This window comes from Salmo salar, chromosome 08 (genome assembly GCF_965601325.2).
Source record: "Salmo salar chromosome 08, fSalSal1, whole genome shotgun sequence".
Taxonomy (NCBI): Eukaryota; Metazoa; Chordata; class Actinopteri; order Salmoniformes; family Salmonidae; genus Salmo; species Salmo salar.
In genome coordinates, this window is record NC_138298.1 from 8,119,943 (window position 1) to 8,132,599 (window position 12,657).

General features: G+C 41.5%; 3 protein-coding genes across 3 annotated transcripts in view; 2 read left to right on the top strand and 1 right to left on the bottom strand.

The window, feature by feature from the left end:
* LOC106609923 (fibrinogen gamma chain-like) overlaps positions 1-938 on the bottom strand; it is a 35,330-nt gene extending 34,392 nt beyond the window's left edge. Inside the window, exon 1 of the mRNA XM_045722609.2 lies at positions 780-938. Within this exon, the coding sequence (XP_045578565.2) occupies positions 780-938 (159 nt within the window). The remainder of the gene's footprint in view (positions 1-779) is intronic.
* A 3,148-nt stretch (positions 939-4,086) lies between these two features.
* On the top strand, positions 4,087-6,025 carry lrat (Lecithin retinol acyltransferase). Its single transcript, NM_001140926.1, is given in 2 exon segments — positions 4,087-4,650; positions 5,252-6,025. Coding segments are annotated over 2 exon segments (690 nt in total). The 5' UTR covers positions 4,087-4,113; the 3' UTR covers positions 5,405-6,025.
* Positions 6,026-6,709: 684 nt separating this feature from the next.
* LOC106609867 (lecithin retinol acyltransferase) lies at positions 6,710-12,456 on the top strand. Its single transcript, XM_014208890.3, has 2 exons — positions 6,710-7,213; positions 12,168-12,456. Exons 1-2 carry the CDS (start codon positions 6,710-6,712, stop codon positions 12,321-12,323), a joined length of 660 nt encoding a protein of 219 aa, XP_014064365.1. The 3' UTR covers positions 12,324-12,456.
* Positions 12,457-12,657: the final 201 nt, after the last annotated feature.

Consider the following 12,657-nt stretch of genomic DNA (forward strand, 5'->3'; position numbering starts at 1 on the left):
GGAATATAGCCGACCCAGAGGCGGTGTGGTGCCTGGATGAAGGTCAATGGCACAATCGTAGGGACGATGTGGGGGGAGAGAAGTAGCCCATGCCTTGCTGAAGACCTCCAGGAGGTCAAGGTACTCTGCGGGGACGGCAGAGAAATCCGAGGATTGACTTAAGCCCTGAGGAGGCTGTCTTGGGGAAGGCTGCGCTGCTTTGAGGCAATGGGAATGGCAGAACGGATTCCAACCCAGGATTGAGCTCATGGTCCAGTCATTAAAGGGGTTGTGTTTTGGAGCCAAGAAAATCCCAAAACAGGAACATGGGGGGGGACTCAATGAGGAGAAGCTGTATAGCTTCACTGTGATTTCCTGAAACCTGCAGGTTAACAGGAACAGTGCTGTGGGTAACTCTACCAATAGAGCGGCCATCCAGTGCTCTAGCGTCCATGGGAACAGAGTGGAGTTGAGTGGGGATACCTAATTCAGAAACTAGGGTAGAGTCCATAAAACTCTCATCTGCCCCAGAGTCAATGAGCACCCGGAGAGACTTAGACTGGTCCACAGCAGTTTCACAAAAACAGGAGTGCGGTTGATGGGAATTAGAGGATTCCCAGTCTGCCTCAACCGAGTACTTGTACCTACTAAAGAAATAGGTCTCTTAACCGGGCAGGTGGCAATATAATGTCCCGCAGCCCCACAGTACAGACAACTGTTGGAATTTAGCCTATGTGAATGTTCCCTAGGCGATAATCTAGCTCTGCCCAGTTGCATAGGTTCCGGTGTCTCTGACTCACCCGTCGCCGATGATTCTCGAGGGAACTCGGGTGGCTTCGGGTCTTCTCGGAAATACAGCCTTCGGGGACTTCCGGATTCCTTCGGAGATCAACGAGCAGCAGCGGATGAACAAGTGTGTCCAAGACCAGACCTCCTCTCACTCCTGCGTAGACGCCCATCAATCCTAAGAGTAAGGGCGATAAGGGAATCGAGGCCCAGCGGTAACTCCCGAGCTGCTCGTCTTTTATTTCCTCTGAAAGTCTGTGAAGGAAGGTATCGAATAGGGACTCCAGGCACTCTCAGCGGCCAACGTGGGACAATCTACTGTGTAGTCTGCCACACTACGGGAGTCTTCACGTAATTCAAGTAGTTTTCAGGCCGCCTCTCTCCCGGATACCGGAGAATCTAACACCTTCCTCACCTCTGCCATGAAATCTTCCAGATGACGACAAATGGCAGATTGTTGCTCCCAAACTGCCGTCGCCCAGGAGAGCACCCTTCCCAACATTAGCGTAACAATATACACTATCTTCGACCGTCCGAAGGGAACGAAGATGCCTGTAGCTCAAAAATAAGGGAGAACTGAGAAAGTAAACCCTGGCAGGTTCCAGGATCCCCAGAATATCGCTCCGGAGGAGGTAAGCGGGCTTCTCGGAGAGCAGGGAGACAGCGTGGCGGAGCTGGTCCAAGTCTGCTGGGTCTGTCATGGCCAGTTCGTACTATAAGGGCATTGGGCGAGACCCAGATGCAGACACGGGAGGCAGATGGTTCGGGTCTCTGATATTTATTGTAATCCAAGGGGCAGGCAAGAGAATGGTCGTGGACAGGCAAAATGTCATAACAAGGTCAGAGTCCAGGATGTACAGAGTGGCAGGCAGTATGGTCAGGCAGGCGGGTTCAGAGTCAAGGCAGGCAAGGGTCAACACCGGGAGGACTAGCAAAAAAACAGAGAAAAAGAAAAAGCAGGAGCATGGCGTAACGCGCTTGTTGACTTGACAAAATAAGACAAACTGGCACAGACAGACAGAAAACAGAGGTATAAATACCCAGGGGATAATGGAGAAGATGGTTGATACCTAGAGGGGGTGGAAACAAGCACAAGGACAAATGAAACAGATCAGGATGTGACAGATGTATGCACAATTTACGATCAAATCTGTGCACCTGAACGTTTTATAAGTGAGGCACTTGGACTCCTATTTTTACCGTTACAAAATGTCACATTACTTTCTAACACAAAGGGAGCAAGATTAATTTATACACGTTGTGCGCATGTGTTAGGATCGTTAGGCTATTTATCACTCCTCCAGGCACTGTCAAGATCTGATCATCTGTCCAGACTTAGACAAGCGCTGAACTGCAAATCCTGTTGGATTGGATATCTTAAGATGCCAGTCAGTTAGGGTTGAGGGGAGTTCGATATCAACAGGCTCTTGACTTGCCCTGGATGTGACCACAACACAACCCTTTTCTGACCCCAACAAGACCATTTCACATCTGCAGTCTGGCAAAGGTCAGTGACGGTTAGACCTCAACTTTTAACCCAAAATATTTTGGTTGATAAGAGGACGGTTAGAAGTTCATGCAAGACATTTCGACTCCATCTTTGTTGATTTTTGAACTATACAACATTGACCCGCTTTGGAGCCTTTAATCTGTCCAGACGTAGAGAAACATAGACACTGAACTGCAAATCCTGTATTTTCTAACATCGACCCACTTTGGAGCCTTTGTTATGGACTCAGGACCTCAAGTTAATGTACAGTTTCAATAATAACATGATAAGCCACTAGTTTCGGGGTTGAGGGGAGTCGTTGGAGTAAGAGTGAAGGCAGACCGAATATGGACTGACAGCGATAGCCCCGCGAAGGCAGCCCTACCAAGGCAGCCATCTTAACACTCTGTTAAGTCCAGCCTGTATTTTGAAGGCAATAAAACCCAGTTCTCCTGTTCAACTTCAGCTACCATCGCCTCATTCTTTTAGGTAGTTAGCTAGCAAAGGAATGGACCCGTTAACACTAAGATATTATACATGTTAACAGGGAATGCTTGATGTTTGTACTTGATGTTCCGTGTCTTGGTGTCAAGTGTTTTAATAAACACTTGACTTAGCTGTATACATCCGGATTCCAGTTAACCTTGAAAATCTGAGGCTTTATAGGTAACACACTTATTTTCCTATACTCTGAAATGAGCAGCCATGTATTCAGGTTGGTATATGTTGAAAGACATATCAAATGAGTTTAACTCCTTTCACTAAAGGAGTTATTCATGTCCAAAAGATGAATGTGGAATTGGAGCCAGTAGGATTTTATCAAGTAATCTGCTGGTCTATGGAATGCCACTTTGTTATCATATGCCAGTGTCAGGTAGCTAAATTGGATCACTGAATACAATATTTATATTCACGTTAAATGATCCTGGATTGGAGATAGTCCTAACTGACCAGCCACTATGAGTCAGCAAAGCAGGCCAAAAGCCTACGGTCTGCAAGGCAATCATCTAAATAGACTAATTAGATCATCTCACATTTCACAAACCAAGACCAACTACAGTACAAACAAAAGTCAACCATTTTACTCCAGGTCATTGGCAATGAATGGGATGGGAGAGGCTAACATGTTGGGGTTACTGTACCGGGAAATACTATAAATTAGTTAAAATTGGCTTGCTATGGCTCTCGACCTTCGCCTCTCTGGTATCCATACAGGAGCTGTGGTGATGGGGCGGAGAAAATGGGGTACCCCCCCAAAAAGCAAAAAAACAAAGGGCTTGCTCCAAAAGTAGCACAATGCTTGGCAGACAAGGTTAGTTTACTTATAATACAATAACTGTAAAGATCGTTGAGGTAGATTAAATTAAAAGACAGTTTAGGCCTAATGGGCCAGACAATGCTCTTCAAAATGTTGTCTTGATTGTCCCATAGGGCCTACTGTATGTAATAAAATAATAAAGGGAAATAATTTCAAGATTCTGGGCACAAGGTCATAATTTTTTTATTTTATAAATCTGCATTTGTGATTATAAAATTGTAAATAAAAATAACTAATGTATTCGTACAATATGATTCAAATGAGCCTGTAATTATAATTTGTAAATCCTACAAATGTAATGGTTGTGAATTTAAATTACGCAAATCAACGTACATCTTCAGCATAAACAAATGATTAAAAGTATAGCAAACAAATTTTCCAAATTCTGTAGATGAAAGAAAAAAGACATATGTGCCATATGTGGCCAATCGTGTCTTCGGGGTTTACCTTCGAGCTGCACTGTCCCCTCCTAGTGCACTTACGCATATAAACCCACTTCTCCCAGACAACTCTCAGAAAACTTTGGACAGGAACTTTCAACATGCTCGACTCATTGACATTTCTCGTCGAGAAGCTATCCCTTCTCTCCAACTTCAAACTTTTTGAGTTTAAATGGACGGATAGGAAACGCAAAGAGCGCACGATGCACAGTCACGCACCGTTGTCTCTCCTGAGAGGGGACCTTTTGGAGGTGCCGAGAACTTTGTTCACGCACTTCGGTATCTACTTGGGTGACAACAAAGTCGCTCACCTGATCCCAGATATCATGCCGGTGCTCACCAACGATAAGATAATCATCAAAACAGTTATCACAAATAAGAGACTCATCATGGGTTGCTTGTACAAGTGTGCCACGGTGCGCGTGGACACTTTGGAGGACTTTGTGTATGGCTCAAACATATTGGTGAATCATATGGATAGAAAATGCAAGGCGCAACAACCGTTCCCAAATGAAGAGGTTGCAGAGAGGGCAGAACAACTCGTCGGCGCCATCCCTTACAGTTTACTATGGAATAACTGTGAACATTTTGTTACATACTGCAGATACGGTTCAGCGAAAAGTCAGCAAACGGAAATGGTCATTTTATTTTCCTTGCCTTATTTTATTTATTTATTTTCAATACAATTACGTTGTGCATAATTCTGACTCCTTAACTTTTTCGCCACAGGAGATAAATGTAGTGTCTTCTTAAAATATTTTGCATATGCATAACCTGTATCACAGGACAGGACTGGTATCTTTAGATTATGACATAGATAATGTTTTCAGATATTTGCATTTACATTAATATTATTACAAATGCATTGGATTGAATTGTTCATTTAGGTTAGACATGGTTGTATTACTTATTGGGAACAGCATCTTCAACCTTTGATATTTCCAATCCCTTATTTTGTATTTATATCTCCATTTTTTTATTATATTATGCCATGGTTAATATAATAGGCAACTATATTCAGAAACATTGTTTTATTCAGTGTTACTGAAAATACATTTATTTGGGCTTTGGTTTGATGTTCTGGTGTTATTTCATCCAAGGTCTTCTCTCTTTTCTTCCATAATTCATAAAAGTTTAAATTTAGAACATAAATAATTGAATACGCCTAAAATGAATTGTTCATAAAAGTCCTATACATACATGTTTATTAATTGCATCATTTATCTCATTTCTTTGCAGTTTTGTGAGTGCCTGAAATCAATCATTCAAGACCAGAGGAGTGTCTTTCTCAGCGTTCTCCTGGGAATGATCTACATCCTCTGCTTTGGCCTTGCGCCTTCAACTACATTACCCACAATCCTCATCTCCTTCACTCTGTGGATGGCTGGCTGAGAGGCCAAAGTTCAAACCTTCAAACACTCCCATGGACATTTCAATAGAAACTATTTAGGATAGTGTCTTTTCATTGGTCCTTGTGATGACATTACTTGGCACCTCCCAACTCATATGCCTTTGGTATAGGCCTATAGTGGCATATCATATAATAGGCCATTGTTACAGCAAGAGCTACCATCCATTCACTTTTGATTTGATACTTGCCAGCCAAAAGTAAACAGAGGGCAATGTGGTTGTAGCCCTAGCAATTTACATTTGAGTGTTCATGTCAACACTTACGGTATTGTATGTAGGCCATTAAGGAATTATAAAGGCCATATGATCCCTCCGTGACCAAAGTATCATCCTTATTTCCCCCAAAAGATTGGTCAAGGCGCATTTATACTTTTTATCTTACTGTGTAAGTCAATGTAGTATAATCTGTAAATAATGTAATTTCTTCAATAATGATACTCTTTTTTTAAATATATTTTTATATAGATACATTCAGTTTGAAACTCTAAGAGTACTACGCTGATTAATACAATACTTTTATGAATGTGTTTTGAGAGCAAATCATTTTGTTTTCAGTCAAATACATTGTAAATATAAGAAATGTTAATAAAGATATTGGAAGTCATCATTTGGTTTGTTTTGGTCTGGTTTCAAGAAAAATGTAAATAGTTGACATTTGAAGTATTTTTCCACACATTTTTCAATACAGTTAGGTACATACAATCACAGTGCATCTTAATACTCACATTGCATCTCTGTCAATACCAAACAGCATTTTCAAATGATCATGTTATTGATGTAATATTGGCCACATAAAATCCCCAATATATCCCCATTGTATTTCCAAACCCAAATACTTAATCATATAAAGTAGATTTACGCAAAAGCCACATTCATAAAATATACACATTCTCTGGATAATATTTCTTAGTAATGACTATGCATTATTATTTTCTTTCTACTATATCATATTCACAGTTCCAGAAATATCAAGAGTGAGTCAGCATTATACAGCTCAACCTGACTGTTTATTCAGGCTATAAAATATTTATGACCTTTCAAACTGGTGATTTGTTTTTCTGATTTGCCAATGAAAGCCACATAACCGGAACACTTCCCCCGATTAAACCCTCGGTTTTGAAATTAAGCCGCCCTCGAAACCACACGATTAGCAGAAAGCTCCTTTATTTCTGTCAAAATTGCACCGCAAAGTTGAGAAACCTCTAATCCCATGCGCTTGGCTCCTCCCAGACCCTTAGCCTAGATAAAACGGCCAGGTGTCGAACCGTTGGATATAATTCTGCCACCATGATTACCTTCCTCCAACTCCTCAGCCTCTTCTTCATCGCTTCCAAAGTGGATGAAGAGGACAAGGACAAAGACTCTAAGTATGACCTGTCCTTGTACAAACGTGGCGACCTTTTGGAAGTTCCTAGAACTCTCTTTACCCATTTCGGCATCTACCTGGGCAACAACCGGGTGGCTCACTTCATCCCGGACATCCTTCCGGTATTCACCAAGAACAAGGCTGCCATCGGCAAGATGGTGACCAACAACCGGCTGATTCTAGGGGTGATCGCCAAGTCGGCGAGCGTCAGGGTGGACTCGTTGGCGGATTTTGCGTATGGCTCGGAGATCCTGGTCAACCACATGGACAAGCTGTGCAGCCAGCCCCCCCTGGAGGGGGACGAGGTGGCCAGGAGGGCAGAGAAGCTCATGGGCTCCATGACCTACAGTTTGCTGTGGTACAACTGTGAACACTATGTCATGTACTGCCGCTATGGCATGGCCATCAGCTACCAGACCTACCAGGTGGAGTATGGGGTTCTCCTTTGTCAAAGGGCGCTGTTCTTACACGTTTTGGGGGTAGTATGTGATTGGAAAATCTATGGTGATTTCCCGGACGACTAAGATTAGTCACTGCAAACTTCTCAGAGCGAAGCCATCACGTGACCCCCAGGGCACTGTCTTGATATTAAGTAAAGGAGGGTGTCACTTTAGACAATAGGGTTTTAACAAACCTCCCCTCAACTCAGTCTACTGATTTGACCCATCCCAGTTTTAGCACACCTGATTCACCCTGTCAATCATCAAGCCCTATTATAGTTGTGTGCTAGACTAGTACTGGATTAGATCAGTGGAATGGCTGGGGGTACTCAAGGAGATGTTAAGTTAACAATGCTTTAGTTGAGACTGTAGGAATAACATTGTGAACCATGAGCCAATAGTACACTGTTGCACTTGGTGTTACATAATGCTCAGGGAAATGAAGCAATTGCGGGAGGAGTTTTTTTATTTTTCTATTTAATTAGGCAAGTCAAGAGTTATTGTTGGTTCAAATTACGGTCAGACAAAGTTTTTGTAATACTATTTATATGTTATTGAGTGAAGAACCTACTGAGACATGTTAAAGTGAATCACTGCCGATAAATACGCCGGGGAAGCAAAAACTACATAAACGTATTGTTCAATGACTTGCATTAGAGCATTAGGCTACACACTAAACATTTATTGGAAGGAATCAGCTTTAGCTCAGAGCATATAGTCTCTCCAACCTTTCGGGAATGCCCCTTTTGGTACATGTGATTGTAGCCACAAAAGTGTGTCTATTTATCCAGTCACCTATGTCATAGGATCAAAAGGTTACACGGGAGAGATATTTTCTGAAAGAAAAGAGTTTTAGCACGTGGGTTGCGTGGGAAATATGGCAGATATTTCAATGAATTTTATGGAACAAACACAGATTATGGGATAATAAAGTGTTGTCGTGAAGTTGACCTCATTCACCTCACATGCCAAAGTTATTAAGCGGAAACATACATAAAAGGGAAATTAATAGGATGAAACCTTTCTTCAACCGTCAGATATGATTTGGTCTTCCAAGTAAAAGTGCTGTTTCACGCTGACATCGACTGACTATGTTGAAAACTATGGTGAAATAGCGGCTTAGTTGCTCAACTCCTTTGTTTTGAGAATGGATTTACAATGTCTCTTGTATATATTGGCCTACTTTGGAGTAATTTAGAAACTTAGTTCAGATGATGGCAGTTGGCATACACTAGAGGTGGCTAATTTGCTCCAGCCCAGGGGTAAAACGCCTGGTTCAACGGATCATGATTCATGGACATGCTCCTCAAAATCTCTAGAGCATAATTAGTGAGTGTCATCAGGCCCCATATTTATAAGGCGTCTCAGACTAGGAGTTCTACTCTATAATTAGATCCCTGCTGTCCATGCATTATAATCTAAAAGTCAAAGCTGGTAATAGATCAGCACACCTTATCACTCTTATGAATACGGGCCCTGGTCTGAGTTCAGCAGGGCACAGTGTTGTGGAACGCTCAGAAATATATTGGGTAGAACAGACATGCACCTCTCTGGTATGTAAGTCAGGAATCGGGTAAGCTCTAATCATGGCATTTCTTTCTGAACACGACACAGGTGTGCTGGTACCAACGTCTAGTCTAGACATGCTGTGGTCACCCGTAGCACAGACAATAGCCAATCAATGTGGGAATACTGCACACTGATTCAAAGTACTGTATGATGAGAGCAGTTGAAAGGGTGTACATTTCTCTGAAAAGGTCAGATGATTCTGTGTTGCGGTGGATAGATTGCTTTTAGGCCAATGAAAAGTGAACTCAAAGGCTACGTCCTGATTCTCTACCCTTCTCCAAAAGTGTGCACTTGCACACTCCCCGTCATGGATTCAAAAGCATCTGATTGGTGTAAGCAGAGGCGGAGGGAGGGAGTTACTAACCTTGGTTGAATCCATGAGAGAAAGTGTGAAAGTGCACACTTTGGGAGAAGTATGGAGAATTGGGACAAAATCAGACTTGTTGAGTTGGACTGTAGTGCGCTGGTGAGGAGCACCATCTAGTGTTAATGCATTAAAGACCCTCATGCATCGCTGTTTGGCTGCGGCTGTTTACCAAAACAGTGGAGGGGTAACCACTGCTGTTGTTTGAATCACAGTTTGCCCCTTTAACCCTTGTGTAGTCTTAACATTCTGTGGCTCAGTTGGTAGAGCATGGTGTTTGCAACGTCAGCATGGTGTGTGCAACGCCAGGGTTGTGGGTTTGATTCCCACGGGGGGCCAGGACAAAAAAGAAAAAAAAATGCATGAAATGAAATGTATGTATTCAATACTGTAAGTCGCTCTGGATAAGAGCGTCTGCTAAATGACTGTAATGTAAATGTATACTCCCTTTGTCCTAAGGGTAAAAAATAACCCGCCTTCACTAAACCCCTAAAATAAAGCAGCTTAATTGAATTTTAAACCCTACATCTATTTTGCAAGAAGGAACAACCTGCATTCATCACAAACTTTGTGAATATCTGGGGTTTCCCTCTACACAATGCAGAAAGACTGCATTTAATCAGTGGACACCACTCGTTTTTATTACAACACACCTGTCATAATTGTTTTCTTTACTAAAGTAGAGGTATATTACTATTATTATTGCTAAAGGTACTGCATAGGTGTAAACATACATTTGTTAGCAATAGATAGCACTTGTATAGCCTAAGGAAGTAGCATAAATGTGCAGAAAGTAGTTTTGAATGCATTTTATTGAAGGAAAACAATAACTTTTTTGGCAACATAGTGATATATTCAGAGCAGCTCACAGATCACTGCACCTGAAACATAGCCCATCTATAATTTAGCCCAAACAACTACCCCTTCCCCTACTGTATTTATTTATTTATCTCCTTTGCACCCCATTATTTCTATTTCTACTTTGCACTTTCTTCCACTACAAATCTACCATTCCAGTGTTTTACTTGCTATATTGTATTTACTTTGCCACCATGGCCTTTTGCCTTTACCTCCCTTATCTCACCTCATTTGCTCACATTGTATATAGACTTATTTTTCTTCTGTATTATTGGCTGTATGTTTGTTTTACTCCATGTGTAACTCTGTGTTGTTGTGTAACTCTGTGTTGTTGTATGTGTTGAACTGCTTTGCTTTATCTTGGCCAGGTCGCAATTGTAAATGAGAACTTGTTCTCAACTTGCCTACCTGGTTAAATAAAGGTGAAATACAAAAAATAAAAAATAAAAAAATTCTTATATACTGTACAATGAGGAATTCAACTACAAAATACTAGTCTTCTCCCATTTGTTGAACCATTGCTCCCACCCACAAGGTGTATAAACAACAACAATAAATAAGGATAAAATAAGATAATAGATACAAAACAAAAACATGAAGAACATAAATCAATCAACTTTATTTAGCACATGTAGGACAGTATGCAAGTGTGTGTGTGCATGGACTTTGCAGATGTATTTCTCACATGTGCAGCATATAGTATTTGTTTTACACGCCTTCTTTGGGGGAGAGAATTGGAATCTCCTCCTCTTGCCTGCCCCAGCTGCAGCATCAGGTGGATCAGGACAAGATTCAGCCCCCTGAACAGCTTTCACAAGCGCTGCAGATGCTGCTGTGCGGGGGAGGCGCTCCCTTTGAATGTGTGGGGTTACAAGTGCCTTTCCCAGCTGCTCCAGGAATACCCTCCTCTTGTTCCGCTTATCAGGCATCCAGGTAGGGTTGATCTTGTTCCATATCATGAAGGCATTGTATGAGGACACATCAATGATGTTATGGAAGATGACCAGGGGCCAGCGGGCAGTCATCCTCCTACAGCTGTAAGTTCCAATCACCTTGTCCAGGTTGTCCACACCTAATTTGTTGTGGTTGTAGTCCAGGATGATGGCTGGCTTCCTGTCCTCATAATCACTGATCTCAGCCGTTTTGTGCAGTGTGCTCAGGAGGACCACATTCTTGTAAATTTTGATGAGAAGTTTGTTGCGAGGAGCTCCCCCTTGTTGCGAGGAGTGCAAGCTCAGGCTTGTTCTTTCTAACTGTGCCAACCATGGTGATCTTCCTCTACAGAAGCTGCTGGCTGAGTTCAATCAGTAGCACACATAATCTCAATTTCTCATTGTGTGTGTGTGTGTGTGTGTGTGTGTGTGTGTGTGTGTGTGTGTGTGTGTGTGTGTGTGTGTGTGTGTGTGTGTGTGTGTGTGTGTGTGTGTGTGTGTGTGGTGTGTAAATTATTTTATAACTGCTGCTAAGACAATCTTTGTACCCTGGCGGTGTACAGCTTTCATAGAAATATGAACAAAGGCGATGTTTCACTTCTTCTAATGTTGGGGTCACTCTAGGAAAAGTCATCAAATTTCAAGTTGAAAAAATATAATTTATCAATATCTCTGCTGATAAACATAGTGGCGGGTCATATTTGACCCTTAAGACAACACAAGGGTTAATGTAGACACAGGAAGTACTCGATTTAAAATATAAATGCATTGTAATATAAATCAGTAGGTCCTAGTACCGCTGGATGGGAACCACTGTTACACAGTACTTTATTAAATAGATGTATTTATGGTTGAATCACAATGTTCTGTCAAATAAGACATCTCATGCTGTTTCATAAATTGTTGTATCGTCATTGTATTTGCCTCTTGGCCAGAGCTCCTTTAAAAGGAGATTTGCATCTCAATGGTTCCAAATGGATGTGGATGAATAAATAAATAAAATTAAAATAACGATTAACCATTAGAATATCAGGGGCCCCAATTCAATCAAACAAAGACAACGGCTTTCAAAGATAAATGCAAAGAGCACTCCTCTTTTTCACTCAATGTTAATAAGATTTTAAGTGTTAAAACACTCACAAGCTTTTATTCATCTTGCGGGATAAAAAAAAATCTGTAAAGGATGCTTACTCTTGTTTCATCCTCTCTCCTGCAGTTCTGTTTGACAGTGAGGAAGATCATCTGCAGTAGGATGAACGCCTACATCACAGCTCTGTGTGGAATGGGCATCATGTTATACCTGGGCTCCCTAACGCTGCTAAACACAGTACCCACCCTGCTCGTCCCCTTCACCATCTGGATGGCATCGTAAGACGGCCACAGACACACAGAGGGTCTCATTGACATGACTGCGGAATATGGAATGCTTAAATGATGTCCCACTATCAGTATCACTACATTATCACTGTACATGACATAAAAAAAAAGCATTGTGGGAAATGTCACGTTGTGGTGATAGTCATTTTATTAGACATATTATTATTAAACATATTATATTAGTTAAAAGTTTTTACAGTTTATAGAAGAGTAACCATCTTACACATCTGGTATTTACTGTGTATAACAGTCTTTAAATGGACAGCAATATATATAAAAAAAAAGTTGTTCCTGATAAAGGCATTGTTTTGACAGTATATAATGGACAT

Excerpts from the sequence above, each read along its gene's own strand:
- LOC106609867 (XM_014208890.3), top strand. The coding sequence starts at position 6,710 with ATGATTACCTTCCTCCAACTCCTCAGCCTCTTCTTCATCGCTTCCAAA. Across the intron at positions 7,214-12,167 it reads TCAGCTACCAGACCTACCAG|TTCTGTTTGACAGTGAGGAA; the intron begins GTGGAGTATGGG and ends TCTCTCCTGCAG.